This window comes from Pithys albifrons, chromosome 2 (genome assembly GCF_047495875.1).
Source record: "Pithys albifrons albifrons isolate INPA30051 chromosome 2, PitAlb_v1, whole genome shotgun sequence".
Taxonomy (NCBI): domain Eukaryota; kingdom Metazoa; phylum Chordata; class Aves; order Passeriformes; family Thamnophilidae; genus Pithys; species Pithys albifrons.
In genome coordinates, this window is record NC_092459.1 from 118,554,376 (window position 1) to 118,582,060 (window position 27,685).

Genomic DNA, 27,685 nt, shown 5'->3' on the forward strand with positions numbered 1-27,685 from the left:
AACCTGTGGGTAGGATCACACCACATACAGGTATACAGGTACTCAGACACTGGCTGCAACCTGTGGGTAGGATCACACCACATACAGGTATGCAGGTACTCAGACACTGGCTGCAACCTGTGGGTAGGATCACACCACATACAGGTATACAGGTACTCAGACACTGGCTGCAACCTGTGGGTAGGATCACACCACATACAGGTATACAGGTACTCAGACACTGGCTGCAACCTGTGGGTAGGATCACACCACATACAGGTATGCAGGTACTCAGACACTGGCTGCAACCTGTGAGCAGCCGCTGAAAGCAGCAGCAGCAGCTTCCTGCCCTGCACAGGCTGTGACAATGTCAGAGAGCTTTGTGCTTGTGTCTCCCACTCTCAGCCCATCCAGGGCTGAGCCAGCTAAGTAGGATTCTGTTGCTTAGATTGCAGAAGGAACTCCAAAGAACACAGGGAGGTTTTGGTACCTGCAACACTCTCCAACAGTCACAGTACCTCGGATTTGCACCTTTGCTGACTGGCACTCAAAGAGCGCCGAGATCATCAGATTCCTTTTCCGTTTTTAGGGAGGAGGAGTCAGGTGGCACGTAGCTGTGACCTGGTGGCCTAAAGGTGACACACTGTTGAGTTCCTGCACTGCTCATGCATGAGGTGATCAAGAGATGATCCTTGAAATGGTTGGAAGCAAGAGTGAAAGGACAGAAATGGCAGAAGTGACACAAAAGAAATGCTTACAGTGTTCAGCAGCATCTTAGTCATGCCTGTTCTTTCTCTAGCAGGTTTTTTTTTCTTGCAGAAGAGACTCCTATAGAAGATAAATACAAAGCTTTCCTTTCACAACAGTAACATCCATGGTGATTCCCTTCCTTCTGTTTCCTCCTGCAGATGAGCAGTTCAAAGCCTGTTCCACCCACACACCAGTTTATTAGTGGGAGAGAAGAGGGAATTCTCCTGTCTTATGCTCCCCAGAAATGGAGATGTTTCAGGAGCTAGTACTCACTATGCTAGTAAGGAATTTGTTAGATTTCTTTGTATTTCTGAGTGGGAAATTTGCTCCTAAGCTTGACAGGCTTTCCAGATATTCCCAGTCTCAGTTCTCCAGACAGTGAGCTCACACCTGCTATTTATGAGCAGCCCTGCAATGGGAGGAGAGGAGGCTTGGAGTGGAGGGGAGAGAAATGATTTTGCAGGGACTTTCAGGGTCACATTTTCAAGAAGTTACAGACTGCAGAGACCTTTAGACTTAAGGGAGTATTTTGGGAGTTCTGTCACAGTGCTCTGTCACATCAGCAGTGGAAACGTTCGCCCCTAAACTCCTTTCACCCCCCAGTGGGTTGATTGCTTTCCCATGGCAACAATTTGGAGCCAGCAGTGGGACAGCCAAGATCTCTTTCATAAACTGGGGTGACTGCTGTAGTGTTTGACAGCACAACAGGTTTCAGAGTTGTTTACCGTGGGATAAAACCTGCCCTGCCAGGGGGAAGGGAGTGTATCCTACCCGGAAAAAAACACGAACCAAAACAAAACACTTCTTCCATATTTACGTCCTAGGCCAGTTGATTCCATTTACTGTCTGGCTGAGAGCCGGCTCTGCCTTCCCAGGGCCAGCAGGGACTCCTGTGTAGGGGCACAACTGGAAATGTGCAAGAGCGGAGTTAGAAACTTGACATGTCGGTCACGGTCAGAATCACAAGGAACTGATGAGGTGCCCCAAGAATGAGACCTTCTCTAACAATAGTTAGTAACTAACCAAAACCAGTGACAGTGATGCCAGTGAGCCATGGCAGCTCTTGGGCAACAGTCAGACTACAGGAACAAACACGTTCCTTCCACTCCCCTGTTCATCTCAGCTGAAGGTGGCTTTGCAGACCAAAAATGCAGATATGTCACAGAGTCCCTCCTGAACAATGGTGTCCCCACACAGCCGCGGGCCCTGCACAGGCCGCTGCTCCCCTGTGTGTGCAGCATGGCGGGTTGGCCGAGACCGTGGGTATGTGCAATAGAAATGCTGCAACAGAAACGATTGGGTTACATGGAGGGAGGCAGGGAAGGCTCCGGCCAGCGCAGGCCGAGCCAGGGCGCATGGGGCAGCGCTGTCCATGCCCGAGCGGGGCCGGGGCCGGGAATGGGAACGGGAACGCGAACAGGAACGGGAACGAGAACGGGAATGGAGTGGACCGCGCGCTCGGCCCTGCCCGCCCGCGGCGCGAGAGCGGCTGAGGGCACAGGGTACAGGGCTGAGGGCACAGGGCTGAGGGCACAGGGCACAGGGCTGAGGGCACAGGGCACAGGGCTGAGGGCACAGGGCTGAGGGCGCAGGGCTGCTGGCACAGGGCACAGGGCTGAGGGCGCAGGGCTGCTGGCACAGGGCACAGGGCTGAGGGCACAGGGCTGAGGGCACAGGGCACAGGGCTGAGGGCACAGGGCTGCGGGCACAGGGCTGAGGGCGCAGGGCACAGGGCTGAGGGCGCAGGGCACAGGGCTGAGGGCACAGGGCTGCGGGCACAGGGCTGAGGGCGCAGGGCACAGGGCTGAGGGCGCAGGGCTGAGGGCGCAGGGCACAGGGCTTAGGGCACAGGGCTGCGGGCACAGGGCTGAGGGCTTAGGGCACAGGGCTGCGGGCACAGGGCTGAGGGCAGAGGGCACAGGGCTGCGGGCACAGGGCTGCGGGCACAGGGCTGGAGGCACAGGACTGAGGGCACAGGGCTGCGGGCACAGGGCTGCGGGCACAGGACTGAGGGCACAGGGCTTAGGGCTGCGGGCGCAGGGCTGCGGGCCGTGTGCAGAGAGGTCTGAGGGCGGTGGGCTTAGAGAGGGCAAAAGGGCACAGAGAGAGCTGAGGGCACAGAGGGGGCTGAGGGCGGTGGGCTGAGGGCACAGAGAGGGCTGAGAGCAGAGCACTGACGGCTGAGGGCGCAGAGAGGGCTGAGGCCGCACAGGGCCGAGGGCTGCCAGCCCGTTTCGCGGACCAGCCGCGAGGCTGTGCCCCCGCCGCCCCGGCCGTCGCTGCCGTCCCCGCCCCGTCCCGCCCGCGCAGGGGCGGAGGGCGGTGGCGAGGGCGGTGCTGCGCGCCCGGCGGGGCTCGGCGCGGCGCGGGGAGCGGTCGGAGCGCAGCGGAGCGGCCGCGATGGGCGCCCCGGCGGTGGAGCGGCGTTGGCTCCGGCGGCGGCGGCGGGGGCAGCTGCTGCGGGGCCAGCTGGGCGCGCTGGCAGCCCTGGCGGTGCTGCTGGCCGGCTGCACGGCCGGGCGCGGCGGTGAGTGCCGGGGCCGCCATGGGCGGGGGGCGGCAGCGGCGCGGGGCCGCGGCCGGGGGGGCGGGCCGGCAGCGCGGGGAGGTGGCCGGGGCCGGGGCTGCCCTCGCCGGGGCTGCCCTCGCGGGGCTCCGCGCCGGGCCCTGTCGGCCGGGTCGGTGTGGGTCGGTGTGCGCCGGCGGCGCGGCGGCCCCTGAGCGGAGCCTAGCGAAACTTGCCGGGGCTCGGTGCGGGCTCAGCGGGCGGAGCGGGGCCCGCACGGGGCTCCGGAGCGGCCCCGCGGGCTCGGGGCAGCGGAGGGCTCGGGGAGCGGAGCGGGGTCGTTGGCTCCCGCGGGCGTTCGTGCGCGGCCGCGGCCGTGGGACGGTGCCCGCGGTCCGCGTGTCCCGCTCGCCGCGCACCCGGCCGCGCACAGGATGCTCGGAAGCGGCTCGCGTTTGGCTTTGCAGCTCTTTGACGGTACGCAGAATTTAGGCAGGGCTTATTTTCCTTTAAGCGAAGGACAGCGTACCCCTCCGTGACTCTGCTTTTTAAATAAACAGACGTGTCTGAAGGGTTTCACGGTGTCCAGCATGGTGTGAGGAATGCTCTGATGTTTCGGGAAGAGCATAAACACCAACTAAGGCTTCAATGTAGTGTTTCTTGTGGAGTATAACAGTGTTTGGATGGGGTTTTGAGATTCAGGACTTTAATGCCATCAGGTTAATCTAATTGTCTTTTTTTTTTGTACGTCTTTTAAAACTTAAGCTTTGTCTCACAAACGTGGTGATTGTTTCTGAGGAGTAAGGCCGGGAAAGACATGAACATCGTTGTAAGCAAACAGGAGTGTATGCATGTACTGAAGTATGTTGAAGTCTACCTGCATGGTAGATGCAACTGTGTGACAGCAATATTCATCCTTCCTTTACCTGAACTTCAAAGCTGCTCGTTCAAGGCTGTGTGCCAGACCTGTGCTCTCTTCCCTCTTTGTGTCAGCAGGAAGATGATCCATCTCCAGTGGAGCAGACTGGCTTCGTGCTGCTTGCCTTTGCCACACGCCAAGTTGTAGGTTATGTGGTACATTTCAGGCCTATCTTAAAAGAGGCACAGAGTGTGCTCTTCACCCTGAAGGGCAGTGTGAATTCCCATCCTGTGTTTCAGGGTCCCTGCTTATGGAAAGAGAGCTCCATCAGCTGTAAATGTCAGTGCCACAGGTGCATTTGTCTGCACTCTGCTAGAACTGCTGAAACACTTCCCACTGATGCTGCAAACTTGTGTACAGCTTTTGCTGTTTGGCTTCACTTTGGGAACATGTCTCACATTGTGATCAGTTTGCTACAATTAGTCTGAGAGATGAGAAGTGACATTTGGCGCAGTAGACTCAGTGCCCTGTGCAGCCACTCAGAGCTGGGAGTGACAAGGAGAAGAATCATTTTACAGGTGGAAATTTTCCACAGTGCCCATTGCATCCGCTGGCTCTGCATGGGCCCAAAGTGACTGACTGAACTCTTGGAGGAGTCTCACCTACAGCCTGATGCTCCCTGGCATTTGTGTTGTGGTTAAGAGGTGTAAAGGCGTATTTCTGTGTAGTGATTTCAGTATTTTCCCCACATAAAAATGTAGGGTTTGAGATCCATTACAAACTTTTGACCAGCCTGCAGTGCTTTGGTGTCATGGCACTTCTCTCCCCGCTGCCCCGCGCCACGGGGCGGTTTTCAGTGCGTGCTGTTGGGAGTGCACATGGCATCATACACAGCCGGTGTGCAGCTCACTGGCACCCTCGTGTCAGACAGGCCATGAGCTGGGGGTGGGCTTTGCTGGGGTGCAGTGGAGCTGCTGGGGTGATGCTGCCCCTGGGGAGCCTTCCCGTGGAGGTGGCATCCAGCTCAGTGACCCTTGTAGGATGATGCATTGCCATTTTTAATGCTGCTGTTTTTGTTGGTCAGTCCCTGTCCCCTTGGGCACCATCTCAGCCTGGATCCAGAGGAGCAGGGCTTGTCAGGACCGTGGTGAACTGTGTGTGCAGCAGGGTGTGAGGTGCCAGAGCCTCCTTTGTGAGGTGTATGTGCTGCATCTCCCACAGGAAACAGGCTAGAGCCCTTCTGAAGAGTCAGGTAACCACAGGGTTTTAACTGATAAACCATCTGTAGTGAGCAACTCTGGGAGGCAGGGACAAGCTCTGGATTTCTGTTCTGGTGGCTCCAGCTGCTTTTCTGAGGGACTTAATCTCTCCATGTCTCGTTTCGCTGGGCCTTGAAAATGAGGCTCTTTGTCAGGTTTCTTTGAGATCCTCTGATGCTAAATGATATGTAATAACAATGTGTTAAAACCTTGTAATGTTTATATGAGGCTCATTCCAACAACCTCTACAGTCCACAAGGCTCAGGTTTTCAGAAATAGGTAGAGTGCATATTAAGAAGGAACCCAAGTTCACATAGTTCATCTGGGCAGTGAACATACAGCTGGGATGCCTCTTTCTCTGTTCCAGGCAGTGTAAGGCTGTGGTTATGCTCTGACATTAAAGAAGTCACACGAGTAACTGAAAGGTGTAACTGAGATCAAACACAGAACCCAAATCCAGCCACCAGCCGCTGGACTGCCTGACTGCCATCCTTGCAGAAAGAGGCAAAGGAAGCATGAAATTCTATTTTTTTTTTCTTTTTCCCTTCTTTGTTCCCCCCCATCAGTCTAACTCGAATTCTCTCTTCCAAAGAGAGGAAGGAGTGAAGATTGCATTATATGAGACCATCTTCAAAATAGTAATGATTCAGGTTTTTCAAGGGAGGCTTCTGAGTCAGGCCTTTTACCAGTTTGCTGTCACAGACAGAAAAATAGCAGGAGCATCAGTCAGTGGGTTTTCCTTTTCTTCTTTCTGTGTTCCTGTGTTTTTGGTAGGAGGGTAAGGAAAAGCCAGGTCCAATTCTGCAGCCCTTACTCATGGGGATGGGCACATCCAAGCACATGGAGTTGCCTGTATGATTCAAGCACAGAAGATTTGGGTTGCTTGTAAGTCTTGTTTTAACTTGATGGGAGTGAAATGTTCAGGGGGGTGGAGCGGGGCCTCCCCAGATGCATTTTGACTGGCTCTGAGATTTACCCCACATCTGAAGCTCAGGCTGTTTTCAGAGGACTTTGCCTGGTCCTCGTGGGCTGGGGGATGTTAAGAACATCTATGTCATGAAAACACATTCACAGAGAGGCTCTGAGTGATCCTGAATGGTGTGATGGGAGCGAAGGTCCTGGCACGTCCACCTTCCACCCCTGTGCTGGCTGGAGGAGCTCACAAGGCTGGAATGAGCCACGTAGGCTGTTTCCTCCTGACCGCTCTGTCATGGGCCCTGCCTCAGAGGGCTTTTCCTTACAGATCTCCTTACTGCCAAAATAACCTCCGTGTGACAGAGCCTGGTCCTCTGACTGGGAGTTAAGTGAAAACTCCCTGGTTTAGTTCATGCAAACCAAGAAACCCAAACTGAACTTTAGAGGTCATGCAGTGAAAGCACAAAAGGAGTTGTTTTCCTCACCTCTTCAGCAGAGCGTAATCCTAGCGCGAGTAATCCTAGCCCAGATGTAATGCTGTAATCGTTGGACCCCTGGATATGGGAATTTACCCTCATAAACTCGGGAGAGGCATCAGGCCAGAGTGTGGTATGTGACCTCTTTGGCAGGGAACTTGTTTGGCCTTGCAGGAAATGACTTATTCATTTATTTAGTACTTGTTCAAGGTCCTGCACCAACAGCCAACTGCAGCTCAGTTCCTCAGTGGAGCAGCAGGGATGGGGCACACAGTGGTGCTTGGAGGGGTCGGGGACAAACCTGCCTAAAGCTGTGCTTGCCTCTCAACAGAGCAGGGCTTGTACAGCTGGCTGTGGGTTTGGGCCAGCTGCAGGGTCTTCTGAAGAACCAGCTTAAAAGTGTCCAGATCTCCGTACCTCTTTGGAGTCCACTTAATTAAAACATCAGGGAAGTGCCAGTCTGTGTGCCAGGCTGGCCAACTGCCAATGTAGGGTGCTTGAGGTAGACTGTGGCACACCACCTGGAATGACAGAGTCCTGGTGTCTGGGATGTGGATGCAGGATGCAGGGAGCTCTGGCAGGACACGGGAACAGGGATGCCGGTCACCCCAGCTGCTCACAGGCAGAGCAAATGCAAGGCTGTGAGCGGGTGAGTCGCAGAAAGACTCAATCAGCTGTTATTCCCAATAGGTTTGTGCTCCACACCTGCCCTGTCCCTGGCTTGTGACCACTCCTGCCTGGATTCTGACATGGCAGTGGCCCTTAACCAAGCCTTTGCAGCAAGCTAACCCAGCAGAAAGCTAGCCCAGGATAGATAAAGGAAGGTTTCTGCCAAATTAGCACACTCAAATGACTCGGTGAAGGGCATTAACAAGCCAGAAAGCCCTTGAGTTGTAGCTGTGGTTGGAAGAGCAGAGCTCATGGTGAGGTGGACATGGTTTGTTGGTTCCATCCCAGCCCTTTTTCAGTAGTTCCTTCATGCTGCTAATCCTAAATAGTCCACAGTCAGAGAAGGCAGGCTGGTCATTCGGCCCATTTTTTGTCAGAGATCCTCAAAAGGCTTGGCTGGACCTGTCATATGTTTATGTAGTGGGTACTTGTGTCTGTAGCCTCCTGGGGGGGAGATGGTGAAAACTCCCCTCACCCCTGGAGCTGATCTGCTTCTAGATGTTAGCCTGGCCCAGGGCACTCTTCTCTGTTTTATCTCTGTTCTGCTTTAAATTGATGGCAACTCTATGGTAGCTGGAGAAACAAATGGTTTGTTTTCTGGGTTCTGTTCCTTTGGCGTAGTTTAAGTTATCCCTTGTAGCTTTCTTGTCCACAAGGAAGCATAACAAATGTAGTTTTCATAGAGCCTTCCTTAAGATAAAACTTGAAGAAAAGAGATAGGTTTCATGAAGCCTGTCCCTGCAAACTTTGGAGTTTTGTGTTTTTGAAGAAAACCACCTGGGGTTCATGGAGTGTGGAGCCTGAGGGATGCACCTTGTTCCTGCCCTTGCCTGGGAGCCAGTGCAGCAGCTCTGGCAGCTCCTGCGACGCCGCAGGATTGTCCCGCGGGCACGGTGGTGGAGCTGCACCGCCCTGGCACGGCTGTGCTGTCCCACCTGCCTTTCACAGCCCACCACCAGGAAGCTGAGCTGCAGTGGGGCATTTAAAAAAAAAAAAGGAGGTTTACTGTTTTCCAGCCTTGCCTTCCTTGCCCTCCTCCAGACCAGTGTTTAGGCTGATCTTTAGAAAGCACTGGGGTTGTTCCAAGGCTTTGTTCTGCTCCGTGTTTTACCTTGGCTATCACCACGAGTCAGGTCAGACCAATACCAAGAGCCATTGGTAACCTCATCCTAATCTTTTTCCGCTGCCGTGGCTGTATGGGAAGAAGCAGTTGGGCATGCCCAGGTGTGGGCAAGGTGTGTGTAGTCCTGCCACTGTAATCATCATGTCCTGTAGACATGCTCTCAGGAGAAAAGGGTTACACAGGGAGTAAATCTTTGTGGCTGGTTTGCATTGCTCGGCATCAAAGGCAAATCCTTGGAAAGCAAAGTGGTACGTGTGTGTAATTTGCAGTTCATAAACGGGTTCTTGGCTGAGCCTAAAGGGCTGCAGGTGTTGTACCTCTTCTCCCTGTGGGATTCTTGCTGGACTGTTGGACTCCTCCAGCCCTGAGAAGCGTGTCCTTGTGTTATTTACTGCCAGGGGTATCCCGGTGGGGAGTTTGCAGTTAGCTGCTAGAAACCCACTGGGGGCAGCTCCATCTTGCTCTGTCTTGTCTCTTGGCAAGGTTTGCCTTTTCTTTTCTTGCATTATCTTCCACAGAAGATCAGGTCTCCACAGCAGTCAGCAAAGTGCCTGCTCAGGTGAGACTGAGGCCTGATTTTGTCAATTTGGAAATGACAGGTTGGAGCTGCCTGGCTCTGGAGATGCCTTGGGATGAGCCTGCTGTCCTGGGGCATTTGCAGGGGTGTTGAGGCCTCCTCTGGCAGTGGAGCCATCTACATCGAAGGAGCCTCTGTGCCTCTGTGAGACAGGAAGTGGATGTGAGTCGGTGTGTGTGTTCTGCAGTGTGGCTGAATCGCAGCTTAATGCTCAGGTTTAAAAATAAAATGGGTACAATGTCTAGGTGCTAAGCTTTTCTTTAGGAACAGGTTGAGAAGACTCTGGGAATGATGATATTTCTAAGGAAGGAAGGAGAGCAGGAAGGGATGTTGCATCCAGCAACAAGGGCTGATGAATAGGAGCCCACAGTATCTGGACCTGACTCCAGGCTGGGCTAAAATCCGAAGCTTGATGCGGACTGGAGGTGTTCAAGGTGATATTTATTTTTGTGGTATCCCTGAGACTAGGAGCACTGTACCAAGGGCCCCAGGGGGAAGTGCTGGGCCTTGTTCTTCTGGAAAAAGGGAGGCATTGAAGAGGAGTCCAGATGTGGTGTCCAGGGAGAAGGCTGTGTGGGACAGCACTTGCTGGGACTTTATTTTGCCTTTTATGGACTCTTTTGGCAAACAGGGAATGTCATCTGTCTGTAAGCCTTGTCTGTGGGAAGCAGATGGTCTCCAGGTCCTGATGGGGACCTGGCAATGGCGTCAGGGAGAGGAGGGTGGGAGCTGTGCCCCCTGCCCTGCCCCGTCCCCTGGCTCAGTTCTGCGGGCTGCCAGGGCAGTCAGGGCGTGGGTGCTCTCAGGGACTGAAGGGCACAACCAGGGCACCCTCCCTCAGCACGGAGCGTTCTGTCTGTCACAGCGCTGGAGGAGCAGAAAGACACGTCTGGATGTTGCTGAGTGAGCTCCTCTGAAGGGAACGGTGGTGTGTCAAGGCCCATCCTCAGCATGTGCTCCAGCAGCAGCCACCACCTGTCCAACCAGAACTGCAAACAGACCTTGATAGCTCCATTGGGAAGGAGCCTGCCGAAGTCCTGGAAAAGATTCTCTTTGATATGCAAGCCAGAAACATGCTAACTGAGCTACAAACAACTGAAGGGTCTGCTATTAAATTAATCCTCATTCCCTAAGATGGCCAGAACATCCTGTAGCATAAAGCAGGAGGAGAAACAAGCCTTACATGGACATTGCTTTCTCCTCTGAGAAGATCTACCCTCCAGTTCTCAGGGCACCTCTACACTGTAGTTGATTTGTATTTTGTTGAGAGAATGGGAGAGTCAGAAACCCTTGTAAATCAATGTTGTATGCACTGAGAGAGTTCAGCAGTTCATTTTAGGGGAAACTGGAGCAGAAGCCGTGCCAGTTGAGGTTATGTGCTGTGTACCAGAAGGCTCATTGCAGTGGAGTTGTGTTAAAAAAGAGTATGTACATGTGCTATGCAACTCCCAGGCTGGTGATAAGTAGAAAAGAGTTGTTAAATGCCTTGCTTTTGTGGTCAGTGAGTGCCGTGCAGTCTGGGAGCTGGTGGGAATTCTCGCTGTGATCCTGCCTGGCGTGTGGGTTCTGCTCCCTCCCTGCAGAAGGGCCTGTGCTGTGCTGGAACCTGGGGCAGAGGATGCTGCAGAGCCCTGCAGAGGACAGCAGCCCTGCTGAGCTGCACAGCCGGGAGAGGGGGCATAGAGGGGGTGGAACAAAGTCATCTCAAGAGTGTAGGCTGTTGGACGGCTGGCTGGACCAGCCCCTGGGCATGAGCAGTGTAAGGCACCGTGGTTCAGGTCCTTTGTCAGGACACAGGGTTGGTGTCCTGGGTCTTGGTGGGCAGGGACCACCCTGCTGCAGAACTGAGTGCACTGGCTGGTGCCAGGGTCCTCACAGGCCTTGGGAAAACCAAGTTGAGACAACCCTTGTCCCAGGGAGCTCCTTTCCAACTCTGACCTGTCAGATACAGCTTTCTTGTTCAGCAGGTCCCATGGGTTGTGCTCACAGCTGCTGGCTCTGGACTTCTCAGAAAGCAGTGGCATTAGAGAGCAGGGAGGGGGAGAAGAGACAACACTTAAAAAACCCCTCAAGTTAATTTTGCTGCTGACAAAGTAAAATAAATTGATTTTCATGTTCTTTGGATTTATTCTTGCACTAAATTGGAGGAGGCAGCAAATCAAACCTGTTCAGAAGTGATGAGTTTTCCAAGAAAGTAACTGAGTAATGTAAAAGCCTCTTGAGTTAAGAAATGATCCAAAGGGAGGTTGCAGGAGTGCCTGTCTCCATAGCAGAGGTGCTCCAGGCTGCTGAGCATCTTCGTTGCCTCCTCTGGACTCTCTCCAAGAGGTCCATGTCCTTCTGCTGTTGGTAGCCCTGGAGCTGGATGCAGTACTCCAGGTGGGGAGAGCACAGTAGGCCCTTTAGAGCCCTGATCATAAGGAAAAAGGAAAGTCTTTTTGTTCATTTTAGTGAAAGCCATGTATTTTCCAAGGCAAACACGAGTTCTCTGAACCCCACTAGGTGCACGTTTCCAAAGCACCTCAGGCATGGGCTGTGTGTGTGGGGCAGAGCTGTTGGGGAGAGGGAGGCTGAGGATCTGAGGACTCTGGGACTGGCATCTCAAATTGTTTAAATTGACTGTGCTGGCACAGTGCCAGCTGACACCAGCTGAGAATCTGGACAGAACAACTTGTCCAAGGTCACCTCCTGGGCTAATAGCAGAGCAGTAAATTAAACCCGGGTCTGCAGAGTCTCACTTCAGAGTAAATAAAGAATTGCTTACCACTTCTTGGAGGGTCGGCCCATCTTAAAGCCTTATAAAGAAAGAACAGCATCAAGCTCTTGATTCTGGTATGATGTGGAGCACTATCCTTTTGTGCCAGGATCTCTGGTTAAAAATAGAAAGTTTTTTTTCCCCTCTATATCATCATTTATTTCCTTTGGAACATTCCAGGCCAGGCTCATTTCTCAGAGGAGAGAGGCAGAGGTGCTGCTGTGCTGCTTGGGACTGGTGCCTGTTTGTGCTCAAGACACCTTTGTGCCTGTGTTTTCCAGCAGGTGGGGAACATTACCCAGGTGGAAGAAGGAAGAGTGTAGTTGGCAGTTTGGACAGGGACTGTGTCCATGTCACCTCCTTGTAGGGCCAGGCTGCCATCTCTGGGGTCTGCAAAGGAGTCTCTACAAGCTTGAGTCAAGCCTTTGATAGTTTCCACTATTGATCTGTAGTCATTTATGAGGTGCTTCCTCCATGTGTGTGGAGATGCTTTTCTCTTTCTTTTTTCCCCAAGCCCTTGAAAAGCTTTTTCAGTTGCTATTATGATGGTTTGGGTATGGATGAGAGAATGGGAGTTCAATGATCTGCAGCAGAGGCGCAGGGCTGAGCAGCTGGTTCTGGCTGGAGGGAGTCCCATGGCTGACCTCCTCTCGTGGGACTGGGCAAAGGGACCCAGATAGTAAAAAGCCGAGTGGAAGGAGCAGAACAGGGCTGTGCACTCCCTGCCCCGTGACGTGCTTTGTCCCTGCGTGCATCCTCCCCGGGGAGAAGAGACTGGCACCCTTGTGCTCAGGTGAGCCTGGGCTGCACAGCCAAATCCAGGGATGAGGGAAGGACCAGGGATAACCGGAGACAGCTCAGTGGTGACACCTGTTGTCTGGGGCTGAGGTGGGGAGGACCGTGGGAGGCAGGAGATGGTTTGGTGTGCTGAGCCATCTGTGAGAGAGGGGGAGAGGAGGCAGGGCGGGTCATTAGCAGAGCCTGTCGCGACAGGGAACCTGCGGCAGGACATGACTGACTTTCTCCAGATAGCTGAGGCTGGCGATTTCACCTTGGCTGACTGAAATGTGCCTGGCTCTGGTTCTGTGATTGCCATGGCTGCTGGGCTTTGTCCTTCTCTTGCCTGATTACCAGATGTATTTTTAGATATGTTTACTTCTAATAAATGTAAGAGAGAGATGCCCTGAGGCTTCCATATATATTTGTCTGTAATTAAGGTAGGATTAATTGCTTAAAATTGTGTTTAAGGGCCTATTCTGAGATCAGCAGATAGGAGCATGAGATAAAAATGCATAATGAATATATTATGTTATAAATAATGGACACAGCTAGTGCACAGGCATCCCTGAAAGGTAATAGCTCTTTCAATATTTAATTAAGTGGGTACCGTAGGGAAAACACTCTGTGGCTGAGAGAATTTTCAGCCTGGCTTAGCGACACCCAGAGCAGTCTGGGTGAGGGCAGAGACCTGCACACAGTGTGGGGACCCTCGTTAGGCACTGAGCATGGTAACCAGGGGCAGGTTTGGTGCCTGGAGGGCTGGTGAGAAGGGGAAATGGTGAGGGTTGGTAGGAGGTGCTGGGACCATCTGGGAGATTTGGTGCTCCTGCCATGCTCATCTGCTGATGTAGGAGCATGGGAAGGGCTGTGCCTCTGTTGGCTTTGTAGAACCAGGGTTCTCACAAGGACACCCGAGGGATGCTCTCTCCTGTTCTTGGAGCCGTTTGCCTGTGGCTCACTCCTGGCACTCCGGAGCAGAGGCACGTGCTGGCGGGTGGCAGGGAGCAGGGGTGGGTGAAGGACCACAAGCACCATGGAACATCTGAAGCATCTCGCTGGGGCTCTTGTTCTCTGGTGTTCCTTTCAGCCCCAAGCACTGGGAACACAAGAGATGCAGGAGGGCTGGGAATTCAGTTAGGGTGGCAGCAGCTGCCCTTCAGCACGTTCTTATCTCTGGGAGAAATCATCTCAGGGGTTCCTGGCTCCTCCACATCCCTCGGCCAGCACCGAGGGGTCTCCTCTGCCCACTGTTCTCTGCCCTGCCAGGGTAGCAGGTGGGCAGAGGAGACCCCTCGGTGCTGGCCAAGGGCTGCAGGGGCCTGGGCTGCCCTCCCACAGACCCTGCAGGTCACTCTGTATGTCCCTGCCTGGCTGTCACTGGGGTTCCCTGGGTGTCACATCATGTCCAGAGCACTTCTAGGGAGCAAGTCCAGACTTGGTATTGAACAGTGGGGTTCAATATCAGCGCCAGGGTCTTGCCTGTGGCTGAGACCTTGTCTCTGTGCTCACAGTGCAAGTAAATAACTACAATTGAACACATACCAGTTACAGGTTTATGTAGTGTTGTTGCAGCGAAACACAAGGGGAAAAAAAGTTGCAAGGCAAAGAGACAGCAGAAATAGTGAGTTTAACTTGAAAAACATGTTTGTGTTGAAATAGGGCACAAAAGCTCCCTTTTTCCTTGTGCTTGTTTATTTTTTTGCAAGATCCATTTTTTCTTTTGTGGAGAAGAGCATGAATAAACCTCTCTTTTGTGATGGCTCTGCTCTCATCAGAGATACCAGACTGGGAGCCAGGGCTTATGAGAGTCTTTCTTCCTTTCCTTTCTTTCCTGGCGGGGGTGGCTCATTTTCAGTGCTCCAGATCCCAGCAGGCCTGTTCCAGCCACTGTCCCCGGGAGCTCCGGGTGTGCTGTGCACGAGGGTGTCACATTTCACACGCTTGAGAATTTAACTGGGAAAAAGGCATGCTTTCCCTGTTTTCTTTTTTTGGGGGGTTTGGGGGGAAGAGCTCTTATGTTTCTTTTCCCAGCATGTCTTTGTGGTACTTTCAGACTAAATTTAATTCTGCAGAACTATATTTAGCTAAAAGTGTAAAAGAGGACAAACGAAACAAAATAAAAATACTTTATTTCAGGTTGATTAAAACATTTTATCTGACCCAAAACCGTCTCTTCTCCCACTCTGTCAGACCAGAATTAGGAGAGAAATATATAAATGTAGGGGAAGGACCAGTGATGGTTCAGCTCTCGAGGACAAACCCCCCAGTCAAACTCCAGGTATTTGTTTGGAATACAACCTGTTTTTCACTTCTTTTTAAAAGGCAAATCCTTCTCCAGGGAATTACTCTCTTTCTGTAACACGTTACCCAAGCCCTCTGAGAAACAAGGGGCTGTCTGGTAACAGTGAGGCTCTTGAACACTGTTTTTTTCAGCCTCGTAAGGTCATGATTTCCACGTTCAAGCAGCCACAGGATCTTGGAACTGTGTAAATATAAAGTCACACTGTTACTGATGGAAAATCAGTTTAGGTTATTTTTAATTAATTGCTGCTAATTTGCTATTTTTGTCCTTGCTGTCTACCGTGAAGAAGGAAAATTGTGGTGCGTGGGTTTGCTGGGCATCCTGTGATCACTCAGGTGATTTATGGGGCAAACACCGGTAGCACACTGTTACTGCTGTGCTTGCTGCCTTCCCCGAGAAGGGAGGGAATGCAGGGAAAGGGAATAGCAGGGGGTCTGGATGTGCTAAGGGATTGCTGGCATCCCGCACAGAGAGCACAGGGAGATGCTTGGGAAGAAGGCTGATCAGGGAGAGAGAGGAGCTGCCCCAAAGGGAGGGGAATTTGTTGCCCATCTTTACTTTCTGCCTGTGAGAATTTCTTTATTTATTAGGTGGGAGTGGTGGTTGGGGAAGCGCTGGCATCTGCAGCAGAGCAGGTGAAGGGTGCTGCTTTAGCTGTCCCTGGAATTCCTTCTGTGACAGCCACAGAGCAGGAGCTGTCAAAAGCAGAGTTTGCTGGCTGAGATCAGGAAACTGTTTGATGTTTGGAGTGCCCCGGTGCAGGAGGAATGGGCAGCAGCTCTGTCAGGGAGGAGGTGCCGTGCCAGGGTGCCATGGAAGTCACACTGGGCAGTCGTGGCTGCCAGGCAGCAGAGATCGCGTCAGCAGTGTCAGACTTGGCACTTGTGCCAGGTAAAATGTTAATGAGATGAGAGTGCCAGCGGAGAGGGAGATCCCCTGAGAAACCAGAGGAGAGAATCAGGCTGAAAGTGCTGAGGGCTGTTGGACAGGCCAGTGGGAAACTGCCACCTTGAGAATCACCTGTGCTTTGGACAGAGTCACACAGGTACATCCCCAGGAAAGCTGGGGAAGTTACTCAAGGTGTGAAAAGATTTTCCTAAGAAGAAAATCCTTTGTAGTGTAGAGAGGAGCCGAGTCACAGGAGGCTTGTTAGGGAGGTGTAAAAAGTGGTATTTTTTACCAGGTGCTGAACTGTTCCTTTTGCACTTGGGTGTCAGTCAGGAAGATGGGAATGGACAATTTAATGGACAAGCTGATAGGAATAATAAAGAAAACATAAGTTTCTGCACAAACTGGTAATGAACAATCAAGGGAACCTGGAATAATCGCATAGCCAATGACAGTTTTTGGCACAAGATAGTGAACAGGAAATTTTATCTTCACTTAACTAAGCCTAAACCCAACACTGTTTGGGATGGTGAAGCACATTTAGAAATCCAGGGTTTCTTTGGGTGTCTGTTCGTCTCTCACAGATACTTTTCTGTCCCCTGAGCTTTGCTGTGTGAAGGGCTACAGGGACTTCACCTGGAGCTTGGTGAGCCGTGAGTGCATTTGTACCAAGTGCTGCCTGACGTTGAAGTTTTCTTTGCCTGCAGGGTGGGAGCAGAGGCAGACCCCAGCAGAATGCATGTGGGAACCTCACTTTCAGATGGTGTCCAAAGTCACATTTGAACTGTTGCTGTGAGAGCTGTTGGATCATGCTCTGCCCTCCCAGCAGCAGCAGCTGGGCCTCGTTAGGCTGGGAGGGGCCCTTGGTGGGCTTTGAGAGGGAGCTGGGGAGCCTCTCGGGAGGTGTGTGGGAGACTCTGAGGAGTGCTGGCTGCTGAGGGGGTAGGTGCATGGGTGTGGGGAGGCTGTGTTGCTCTCAGAGGGGTATTTGGCCTTTTGCTTTGTTTTCCTGAGGGTGCATGTGAGAGATGAGGGCCGCATTTAATGCGTGTGGTGTGTTTGGGGCTGGGCCAGGACTCTGGGCTCAGGCAATCGGCCTCTCTGGTCTTTCTGAAGGGTCTCCAGACTGGGAGAGAGGAGGATTGGTTTGGACACAAACTGGCAGAGAGGGTTGGTTTGGACAGAGACTGAGTGTGTGGTCACTGCTGGGGGAACAGGAGGACTTGTTCACTCCCTCGGGTGCGTGATCCTCCTCTAGGACCAGACTGGATCTGTAAGTGAGGTGGTAGTTACTTCTGTGGCAGCGCCAGAAGTGTTTGGGATGTAATTGTGCCTGGGGTGTTGTGCAGGCTACAAGTTTGGTTTTTATTTCTGTTAGTGTGATGTAGAAAATAGCTGGGAGGGTACATGGTGAAGGGCCTTTGGTGCAGGAGCTGTGCCCTGTATGGTAAGTGCTTGCAGCTGGGCTCTGGCCTCTGTGCCCTACTTGTGTGATGCAGGTATTGACAGGTATTAGCAGTCTGCTTTCCCAGCTCTTCTGCACCTCTCCATGTAGGTTGGGATGTGTGGAAATACAGCTTTGAAATCAGCACTAAGGAGCAGACTGCTTGTCAAAGCCAAGTGTAGGATTTCTGGGCACTTTTTGTTGTTTTTTTTTTTTTTCCCTGAGTATGCTCTGTTTATGTTCTTTGCTGCTGCTGATTTGGAAAGGAAAGCATCTCCCAAATCAGTCTACGAAGAAAGATAATCCATCTGTGGTTGTTGCTTAATGCTTATGTAATCCCGAGCTCAGATTATGTGGTGATGGTCTGCAGCAGGTCTGAGGGTGGTAGGAGAAGCCATGGGCTGGCTGGGCACATTCCTGCGGGTCCAGGGCCAGCTGCTGTAGGGCCAGAGACACGGGAGGACAGCTGGGGAGCAAGGCTGTAGTTAATTCAGCTCAGTCTGGCTCCTCCAAGAGGATTCACCTGCTCTGTCCCCAGGTCACCACATCACTGCTCCCTCACCGCTGTGGCAGCCTAATGTGGCAGCTTGTGCTTGCTCTGAAATATTTCCCTGTTGTTTTTAACTGTAGGAAAATTTCAGGGAGAGTGAGAATTCAGCTGGTTGTAACACCAACCCTCTAAAATCCAGAGCTGCCCCCATGAAAACAACAGATGAAAGCTGAGCGAGGAGGAAGGGCAAGCATATTTCAGTAAAGCTGTGCTGGTTTTGGCTCTGGCCAGCAGTTTGCATAGAAAGTAGCTTCTTGTCAGCGAGAGCTGAGGATACCTGCCAGCTCTGTGGGCCCTGTGCAGCAGTGTATTGTGCTGGGGAGGGCAGGGGTGGCAGGGCTGTCCCCTTGGCTGGGCCACCCCCAGCCTGTCAGCTCCTCTGTACGCCTGGTTGCTTCTCTGTGAGCTCGTTCCATCTTGGCTGCCTTTCTTCAGCTCAGCATTGTTTGGCCAAGCCCTCCCTGCAGGAGCTGAGTTTCTGTGCCTCTCCCAGTGGTGGGTTTGGGTGCTCTGATCCCATCTGGCTGGCTCGGGCGTGCTGGCCAGCTGTGCCAAGGCCTCCTGTGTCCTGTGGGAGGGCAGGGGCAAGCCCAGCTCCACACCAGCCTGCTTTGTCCCCCCAGAAACTGGATGTCTGCTCTGAGGTCCTGCCACTGTTCTGGCTTGTTGGGGTTCCTGTGCCTTATGCTGGAAATCAATGCACTTGTGAGGTCAGAGTGCAGTTGGGGAAGACAGGGATGTTGTGTAGCATTGTCAAGTGATGTTCTTTGCACTGGGAAGTGCAGCCAGGATGTGTGGCTGTGTTTGCAGTGTTGAAGGTTGTAAACTCCAGCTAGAGCCCTCTGGAATAGCGTGGGGAGCTCCTGAGTTCCCACCTGCAGATCTGGATCACACAGAGCATTTTCAGGAGTTCTGAGCAATCTGATCAGTTCTTTCCACGCTATTTCATTTTCAGGATCATAAGTGGAACAGCTCAGCAGTGTTGCTGGAGAGGCTGTTCTCACCAGACTGCCACCCCAGCTTGGCAGGGACAGGAGCTCCCAGTGAACACACACTCACGTGCTGCCTGTCTTACATAGAGAGATCTGGCCACTGGAAGTGCACTCTGCATTGTCTTAACTTCTGTTATGAAATGCAGAGCAGGCACAAATACAGGGAAAAATGACTCATGTGCTACTTGTCCATGGGAATATCTCTGGGAGGAAGCACAAGTAAAGCTCTCCAGAGCCCATGTTTGGAGTGTGTAGTGTAAAACTGGTGCTGGGTAACTGGAGTTGTGGAAAATACCTTATGGCAATGTTCAGTGCTTGAAAAAATAGTTCACTCACTTTGAAATATGCTATGGTACAGAACTTTGGGAAAATTCTTTGTTATAGCAAAGTTTTAAAGGCTGTCACAGTATTTCAGCATAAAGCCAGGAGCTGGAACATTCACAGGAAGAGTGTCCAATCTGGCCTGCCCAGAATGGCAGTGTGGCTAATGCAGGATGTTTAGCAGTCCTTACCCTCGCTGAGGAAATGATACAAAGTCTTTGTTGTGTTTCCCATTAAAAGTCATACAATCCTGAATAAGTGCATTTGAGAAAGAAAACTTAGCTTTCTTTTTCTAACTCTTCCTTGGGAAGGAGGGTTTGGCCGTGGCTGTGGTGGCCTGGGTTCCTGGCAGCCCTGTTGTGGGGTGCTGCAGCCAAGGGCACGTCCCTGGTGCTCGTGCCAGCACCTAAAGCAGGCAGGCCAAAGCCACGGTGCCCCTGCCCAGCGGGACAGGTGAGGGCCCTGCTGTATAGGCAGCCACGTGTGAGGGGTTAAAGTGCAGCTGGGAGGCAGTGCCTCTCTCACTGAGCCTCCCAAATTCCACACACATCTGGATTTCTGGGCTACTTTCTGGATGGTGAGTGGGAGCACAGCTGGTGCCCCAGAGCAGCCTGTGAGCTGCCTCTGCCGTGCCACAGGGACACTGGTGCCTGCACAGGGGGAAATGTGCACCCCTGGTACGTGTCGTGAAGGGTCCCTGTTAGCAGGACTGAAATGGTGATGTGTCCCTGTCCTCACAGGGAAATCCTTGGAAGACTAAACCTTAGAGAGGAAAAGAGATGCTGTTTCAAACTTCTATTGCTCTGTTGACCTGTTGTTTTAGAGTGGAGATACCTTAGGCAGGATTTGGGGGGCAATGAGCTGCAAGTGCTGCTGTGGGACAGCTGGTCCTGCTCAAACCTGGAGATATCAGAGGGGAGCTTTTCCTGCTGTAAGTCACAGCCATCCCATCAAGCTCAGCTGTGGACCAGTTTTGCTCCTCTTTATGATGATTTTTGTAAATGCTGGATGTACCCTTTGTAAACACTTCTAATGCTAAATTAAGCTTTTTCCCTTCCAAAGTCACCTTAAATGACTTTCTTCTTCTTTGCCCCTTGCTTAGAGGAGTTTGCCATCCCAGATGGAGTGGGGGGAGCACCAGAGGTTCTTCCAGGGCCCTGAGGCTGTGCCACTCCTTGTGTTCTCCCTTGTGCCATTTCTCTGTGCAGTGAAACACAGTGAAGCATCAGCTACTTGGAGTAGAGTTCCTCTGTTTGAAAGCAGCTTCTATGTGGAACTGAAACTGCTTTGCTCAGATTACCAGAGTGTTTGTTGTTATGGGAGGTGGCTTGTGCTCCTTCTGGGAAACACAGTCCACTTCCACCAGCTTAATCTTACTGGTGCTTACAGACTAAACAGGCAGCAAGCTCCATTCTCTAACGTTTGTAAAGCATAGTAAGGACAAAGTGCTTGAAGTTTCCAATGATGACATTTAGTTGATCAAGTTAAGTGGGTTTTTTTTGCTTAGAAAACAGGGATGCTTCAGGCTCCTTGTGCAGCTGTGGCTCTTCCACCAAATGTGCACCCAGATGACTCCTCTGTGTCATGGGAGTGTTGGTCCCACACAGTGCTGGTGGCCTGGGATGCAGCTCCTTCCCAAGCGTTGTCCCCTTGTTGGTAGCGCGACATGGAGCTGCCTGAGCAGACCGTGATCTGGGCAAGAGAGACAAGTCTCAGGTTGGCCCCTTGTGTCCTTGGGATGTGCCAGGAAACCTCAGAGAAGGGTTGGGAGCTGCAGAGAACATTTGTCCTTAATCACCTTCTAAGACGTTGCCTCAAGATCTGAATCTCACTTTTCGCTTGTGATCTGTCTGCACAGTGCTGGACAAAACTGGAAATAGTTCAGAAGTCCTTGTGAAAGAGCCGATGTTCCGCTTAGTGGGAAGGAGCTGGGTGGGTGGAAGTCCCTCTCAAATGCTGTTTGTTACTAATAAAGGAGCTGAAGGTCTCTATGTTGAGAGAGCTGATTTGGTGTCTGTGCCTCCTCAAAGTGGATGCCTTCTGGTTTAAAAAAAACAATAAAAAGTTTTTTTCTTTCTCCCTTGAATCTGAACTGGCAGAGGATGCACGGAACTGGCATATGAGCATGAGTGTCCAGTTATTAGACACACATGGCATGTCTGAGGCTGACCAGCTTTGTGCCAAGAGTAGTGTGGAAATCAGCCAGCTGTTTGTGTTGGCATTGCTAAAACAGAGCTTCAGTAGCAGCACCAGGGCAAAGCTGAAGGGGAAACAGAGCAAGGGAAAGAGTCAGAAGTAGTAAGACGAAGTACTACTCTTCATGTTTGTAGATGTTTATTGGTGGCTGGAAGCGGGGAGACTGCAGAAGTGAGCTGGAGATGTTCTCTGGCTTTGGTGAGATGGTTCTGGGTGGCAGTAATTGCACTTGGGCTTGCTGAGAACTGTGTTGAGAACCAGTAGGACGGTACTCATAGAGACATTTCCATCAGCTGCTTTATGCTGTGCTGCAGATTTCATTGGTAAATAAACACTTCCTGTTGCCCTGGAGAGCGGTGTTGGGCCCACAGCCAGCCCTCCAGGAGCATTTCCACCAATGCCATTAGGCTTGGGCACAAGATATGGACACAGATCACTGTGGTGATTGACTGTTCAGACCTTTACTGCAAACTGTGACCAGGGAACAGCGCTGGCTGCTGTGCCCATATCCCTGTAGTGCTGCCCTTGGCTGGCACAGCTCAGCTGCCACACCGAGCCCTTGCTGCCCTCGGGAGCCCCACGCTCCACTGGGCAGAGCTCCCCAACACCTGTGCAGTGGTTTAGCCATTCACAAAGAAGCCTGCCTAACTAACTATGTGTCAAGCACAGTGTTGCTGAGGCCTCATTCAGCAGCAAATTGGGTGTAATGCTGAGCAGAAATGGCTTCAGCGTTGTAGAAGCACTTGCAAAATTTAGCCTAGTTTTGCTGTTCCCTAACAGCAGTGGAATGTGTGGATAAGTGGTAAGTTGAGGTGTGGTGGCTTGTGGGTTTATTATTGTTGTGTGATTTTGGACAGTGGCTAGTACTCCAGTTTTAAACTGATTGGTGCTTACAACTCTTGTGAAACCACAGATGCCCTTCTGGTATGAAGGGAGTTGTGGTGGAATGCACTTGACTCCCGTGGGAGGGGGAGCTGGTGCCGGGGTCCCTTTCTGGTGGGGTTGGAAACGCCACTCTTTGTAACCTGAAGGACCCTGGGTTTTTTGAAATGCAAACGTGGCTGTTTCAGGCATTCAGGAAGAGTCAGGAGTTGCCTTTCCTCATGTATCTGTGCTCCTTTCCTTCAGGTTCTGCTGCCCTGAGCCGCTCGGTGGAGCGCAGCGCCAGCTGGAGCGGGAGGCGGCTCCTGCAAGCACAGGAGCAGAACGTGACCGGCGGCCCGGGGGACGGGGGGCAGCCGTACGTCAGGAACTGCACCGAGCCAGGTAGGAATCAGAGCTGCCTCCAGCTCCTTGTCCTGCTCTTGGCCTCCTCTCCTCCAGACAGCTGCATTGCTGGCACCGGGACTGCCAAACTCACTGATTTTTCACGTCTGTAAACACTGCTTTTCACAGCAGAGCTTGCACGTCATTCCCTCAGGTTTTGGGGAGAGGAGAGGATTTTCTCTGTTCAGGATGTACATAGGTTCTGTGCCCCAAGAGAAATTCTAACACAGTTCTAGCTTTATTCACAAAAATAGTGATACTGTTAAACACTTGTAATTTTGGACTAGGTTTTAGCTCATGCAAAAGACTATGAGGAGAGGGGAAGAATTACTTGTGTTACTTGAGGCCAAGTGTCATTTAGCCACCTGGTCCTGTTCAGAAATGTGGCTCACCCTCTGGAAGCCAACAAAAAGGATTAAGCTGGTTTAACATTGAGCTTTGGGTCAGGTCCCTGTGCTGCCAAATTCAGAACTAAGATTGCACTGGAGAAACTGAGAAGCTTGCTGTTAATTCAGGCTGGATTTACTCACTGTTGGGACGGTGACAAGCTGTGTGAGGGTGGTGTATGATGTGTCTAGAAATTCCTGCTGCAGGTCCCGTGCCAGCCCTCGTTAGCTCCTCTCCACACTGACATATGCTTGCCCTGGCGAGCTGTCAGCACCAGCCTCCCCTGTGTTAGCACTTTCACTCCCACCTCGGAAAGGCTGAAAATAAAGGAACAGCTCTGCTTAAGTGTGCTGTTTTAAAGTCATTATCAGTAATAGCAGGAAATACGTGATTGCTGTAGGAACAAAAAGATCTCCGTATATTCATTTTGACCCTCAGGCACAAAAGTGTTTAAATTAAACAGCCAAAGAAGTTTTTGTGCAATTATTTTTTACATTTCCTCATCTTCTTTCAAAAGCAGCTTTCTCTTTTATCAATATTTCTCCAGTGAGTCATAGCTCGTGCTACCGTAATTTGTAGTGCTTGGCTGTGGAGCAGGTGACACTTCCAGGCTGCTTGGTGGTGCTTGTGGCCATTGCCTTGGAGCCCTTTGGGTGCTGAGCCACAGACCTCAGTGCACAAACCCACACCCCCTTGGGTGAAGTTGTACTTTCTGATCTCTTCCTCTTACACACTGACTTGTCTTTCACACAATGACTTATGCACATGCTTAGCTTTGGGTGCTCTGAGTTCTCCTGGTTTGTTGTGCCCACAGTGATGCCCGGAGAGCTGCTGATGTTTCTGTGGGCTGTGAGTCGTCTCTTAGTGGACTGTCAGCCTTGGGGAGATAAAGCTGCTCAGGAGGTCGTGGCAGTGGCAGAAGGGCCTGGCAGGTTCCAGAGCTGTAGTGCAGTCTGAGATGGGCTTGTGAGCCAAAAAAAGGTGTGTGAAATGGAATACTCAGGCATGGAAGACACGGAAACTAAATGTGGGTTTAGATGTGCTCATGATTTCAGTGAAGACTTGCTATCTAAGTGTGGAGGGTAATGGTGACTCTTCCATCTCTGCAGACTTCTCAACCTTTGCAGTGCCAGCTTTCCTGTCTGAGCATCCTTCTGCTTTTTGCCTCTGTAGGATGCAAGGAGCAGTACCTTTACAGGCCTGGGGTTTTCTTCAGCTGGATGAGAAGTGGGAAGACATGGACAAAAATTCATCTGTAGTTTCTCTGAAATGGTGCTGGAAGTAGCTGTGGGCAGAGTGAGTGAGAGTCTCATGCTCAGAAGGCCTTCACAAGCAGATATAGTATGCTATGTGAAGAGTGATTTTTTTGTTTGTTTTTTCTTTTTTTTTTCCTGTATGAACCGAAATCCAATTAAAAAAAGTTACCTTCCCTCGAGCAAAATTAATTTTATCTTAGAAAAAAGTAAAAATTTGTTTCTGCTTTGCAAGTTGGCAAACCTTGCTTTCACTCATGGGAATGTTTGAAAAATAAATTGCTTTAAGTTTAGTAACACAGTGTCCTGGAGGAATAGAAAAAAAGATGTTCTCTGAGCTGTAAGTTGGGTGAATTTGACAGAAATTTGTTTGAACTTCTGCTCCCACACTCTCCTTCTGTTTGTTTGTCAGCTCCAGACCTAAAGTGTCAGAAAATCGTAATGTTGGGGTTAGAACCTCAGAAATAGAAACAAAACCCTGCTTGTTTCTTCTGGGTTTGTGTGCTGACATGGAGCTGCATTATTATCTCTTCCTGCAGGCAGGAAGAAGGGCTGGTGTCTTGATGGGAACAGATGCTGGGATTTGGGGGCACATGGCATCAGACAGCGGTTTTGGGTGTTGGGTTTGGGGTTCTTCCTTGAAGAGCCTGTGGCTTCATTTGTTGGAAGTGCTGCAGATGATTTTCTTTTCTGTGCTGCACTCTTGGGGGCTTGGGGTCTGCCTTCTGGGCTGGGTTTTGCAGGATCTTTAGGACTGTTGGGTTGCAAGATCTCTTGGCAATGAGAGGTGGTCACAAGTACTTTTTTTGAGACTTTTCAGCCAATGTGGGACTGGATTGTATTGCTGTACATGTGAGCCCGGTACCTGAACACGTGCAGAGCCTGCTGTACCTGGACAAGGTGCCAGAGGGGAAGCTCGGAACAATGGCCTTTGGCTGGATACTTAACAGCTCTGAACTGATCCCCAAGACTGTGCAGTTGCCTGAAATAAGCCCCCCTGGGCAAACACAGGAGGAGGCCAGTGGTGATCTTGTTGCTGAAATTTTGCCGGCATTCCCATGTGTGCAGCTCCAGGAGCTGGAGCTTTAGGCAGAAAAATAATACAAACTGGTGTGATTAACATCAAGAGGTTGCCCTGCTGTTTCCCAGTTCATAATTGGTCTGTTCCCTTGCATCGATGAAACAAAACCAATAGAAAAGGAAGGGGAGCGAAGTGGAAAAGCAAAGTAAACCCCAGACTGAGCCCAGTGCTGCCTCTGCAATCTGTAGGTTGAGCAGGGATGGTGATCTCCTGCTCAGAGCGCCCTCCTTGGAAAGCTGCTGCCTGGTTTTGCAGAATACATCACTGCACATGTATCAAGCAGCTGTAATTAAGGCACTGCTTGTTCTAATAGAACAGAGCCTCGTTAGCCCCCTTGGCTCCTGGCTCATGAGCACACGGCCCTGCCCTCGGCCTCCTGTGCCGCAGCATGACCGAGGTGTGCACCGGGAGTCCTACTGGGACTCGTTTGCCTGATTGGTGATTCCTGTGATTGTGATTAGCCTGTTCCCGTTGTAATTGTTGTTTCTGGTGGGAGCTGCTGTGTTGTCACAGGGTGGCTGTGCAGTGAGGGCTCTCAGGGAGTTCAGGGAAGGGTCTGTGTGTTGTGCTGGCTATCGGGTGAAGAACACCAAAGGATAATTGATTGTTGCTACCTATGGATCGCGTTAATAGTCTGGAGAAATTATGACAACAGGAGAGGAAAAAAGGAATAATCCTGTAGGGAATAAGGAGCAGATCTTAACCTACATGCCTTCTGCTGTCAAAGGCACAGGAGGATGTTTGAGAGCCAGTCAGGAGTGCAGCTCCATCTGTGTGGGAGCTTTCCCTGTCAGTTCTGTTGGTTAAGTCAGTGTTTTGCTTTCCTAGACACACCTGCCATAAGAGGTGCTGGGCATGGCATGGCTGGCTGGGGGATCCAGCAGCAGCAGTGGTGGGGGGCACACAGCTGCAGTGCCCCACCAGATCCACGCTGGGGACATTGGGCAGAGCAGAGGAGGTCCTTTGGTGCAGGTTCCCCTGTTCGTCACTGTCCCTCTGGCTGCATGGAAACCTCACAGCCAAGTACATTTGCCACAAGCCAAACCTTAACCTCGTGTGTTGTGCAGTGTTTTCTTATGATGGGCTGCTCAGTTACTCAGTTTTTGAGCTGCTGTGCAAGGGAGTAGGAGGGAGATAGTCTGTAAAACATATGGGTGTGTAAGGTGGGCTCAGGTAGTGCTTCAGCTTCTGAGCTCCATTCTCCTTCTGGTCTTCATTTGGACTGTCATGAAATGACCTACCTGCAGCCTATTAGTCACCTCTTAATTACATCATCTTTAAGGGATCTGCCTACTTTATCTCTGGAAAAAAGTCCAGGTAGCAGATGTCAATATACTTCAGCACAAAGAGGCAGAAAATATTTTCCCAAGTACTTTACCAACCAGTTACTACAGTTCTTTAGTAAGAACCCAGATTTAGAATAACAGTAGTGGAATGGGGAAACCCTGTGTCATTTTTTATGATTATTTTTCCCCTCTGAAATAATTTTAAAATGACCAGAAATTGTGGGTTTGCCCTAGGCAGGGACACCTTCCACCAGACAGGCTGCTCCAAGCCTTATCCAGCCTGACCTTGAAGGCTTCCAGGCATGGGACATTATCCCATTTTCAAGTCTTTCTGGAATGCCAGAAGGGTAGGGGGAATAAGCTTGATGATGAAGGAAATCAGGGCAAATGGTTATCAGCACATGCTTTAAATTTTGATCTGTCTGTAGTATTTCACAGATTGAACATGAGTGTGTAAGCAGAAGCCTCAAGTCTGAAGTTCGAGGGCTGATGTAACTCTAAAATCTGTCCCAGGACAAGTCTTCCTTACAGTTCTGGTTTAAGTTTGGTATTTTTGAGCTATTACCATAAAAGAAGAAAAATAACATCTGGCCCAATGTTGCAGACTGGATTTTTGTTGCTTGTTTTTCAGTTCTTGCCAGTAGTTAGTATTTAAAAATCAAAGGGCCAGATTTTCCATGGATGTAAATTATTACTAGCTCCATTGACTTCATTGTATTTACACTAGTTTTAAACTATCAAGAATCAAATACAACACCCCAAGTCAGGATTTAATACAGTCAGGATGGAGTCTTTATCATCTGTTATTTGCATTTTAAGCAGTCCTCAGTTGTATAGTTGATATACAGACACATGCATAAACTCACTTATGCAAGCACAGAATAATAGTTTTATATATTAATGCTGAAGCAATTTAATTTACTGTGCAGCAGTGAGTAAAATAAAAGTAATTAAAATGGACTTTTTTCATGGACTGCATAAAAAATGTCTAGATTAGATATTTGTTACCCATATGTGCAAGTCCTTTGTTATTTCCTTGCTGTTTCCAGCAAGGAGAGTTGAGTGGATTTT

At 51.0% G+C, this 27,685-nt stretch overlaps 1 protein-coding gene across 2 annotated transcripts in view; it reads left to right on the forward strand.

Moving 5' to 3' along the window:
- The first annotated feature begins 3,084 nt into the window (after positions 1–3,084).
- SLC24A3 (solute carrier family 24 member 3) overlaps positions 3,085–27,685 on the forward strand; it is a 105,988-nt gene continuing 81,387 nt past the window's right edge. For both annotated transcript variants that reach the window (XM_071547587.1, XM_071547588.1), the window contains exons 1-2: positions 3,085–3,256; positions 22,470–22,607. In XM_071547587.1, coding sequence (XP_071403688.1) covers positions 3,130–3,256; positions 22,470–22,607 — 265 coding nt within the window. In that variant the 5' untranslated portion in view covers positions 3,085–3,129. The remainder of the gene's footprint in view (positions 3,257–22,469; positions 22,608–27,685) is intronic.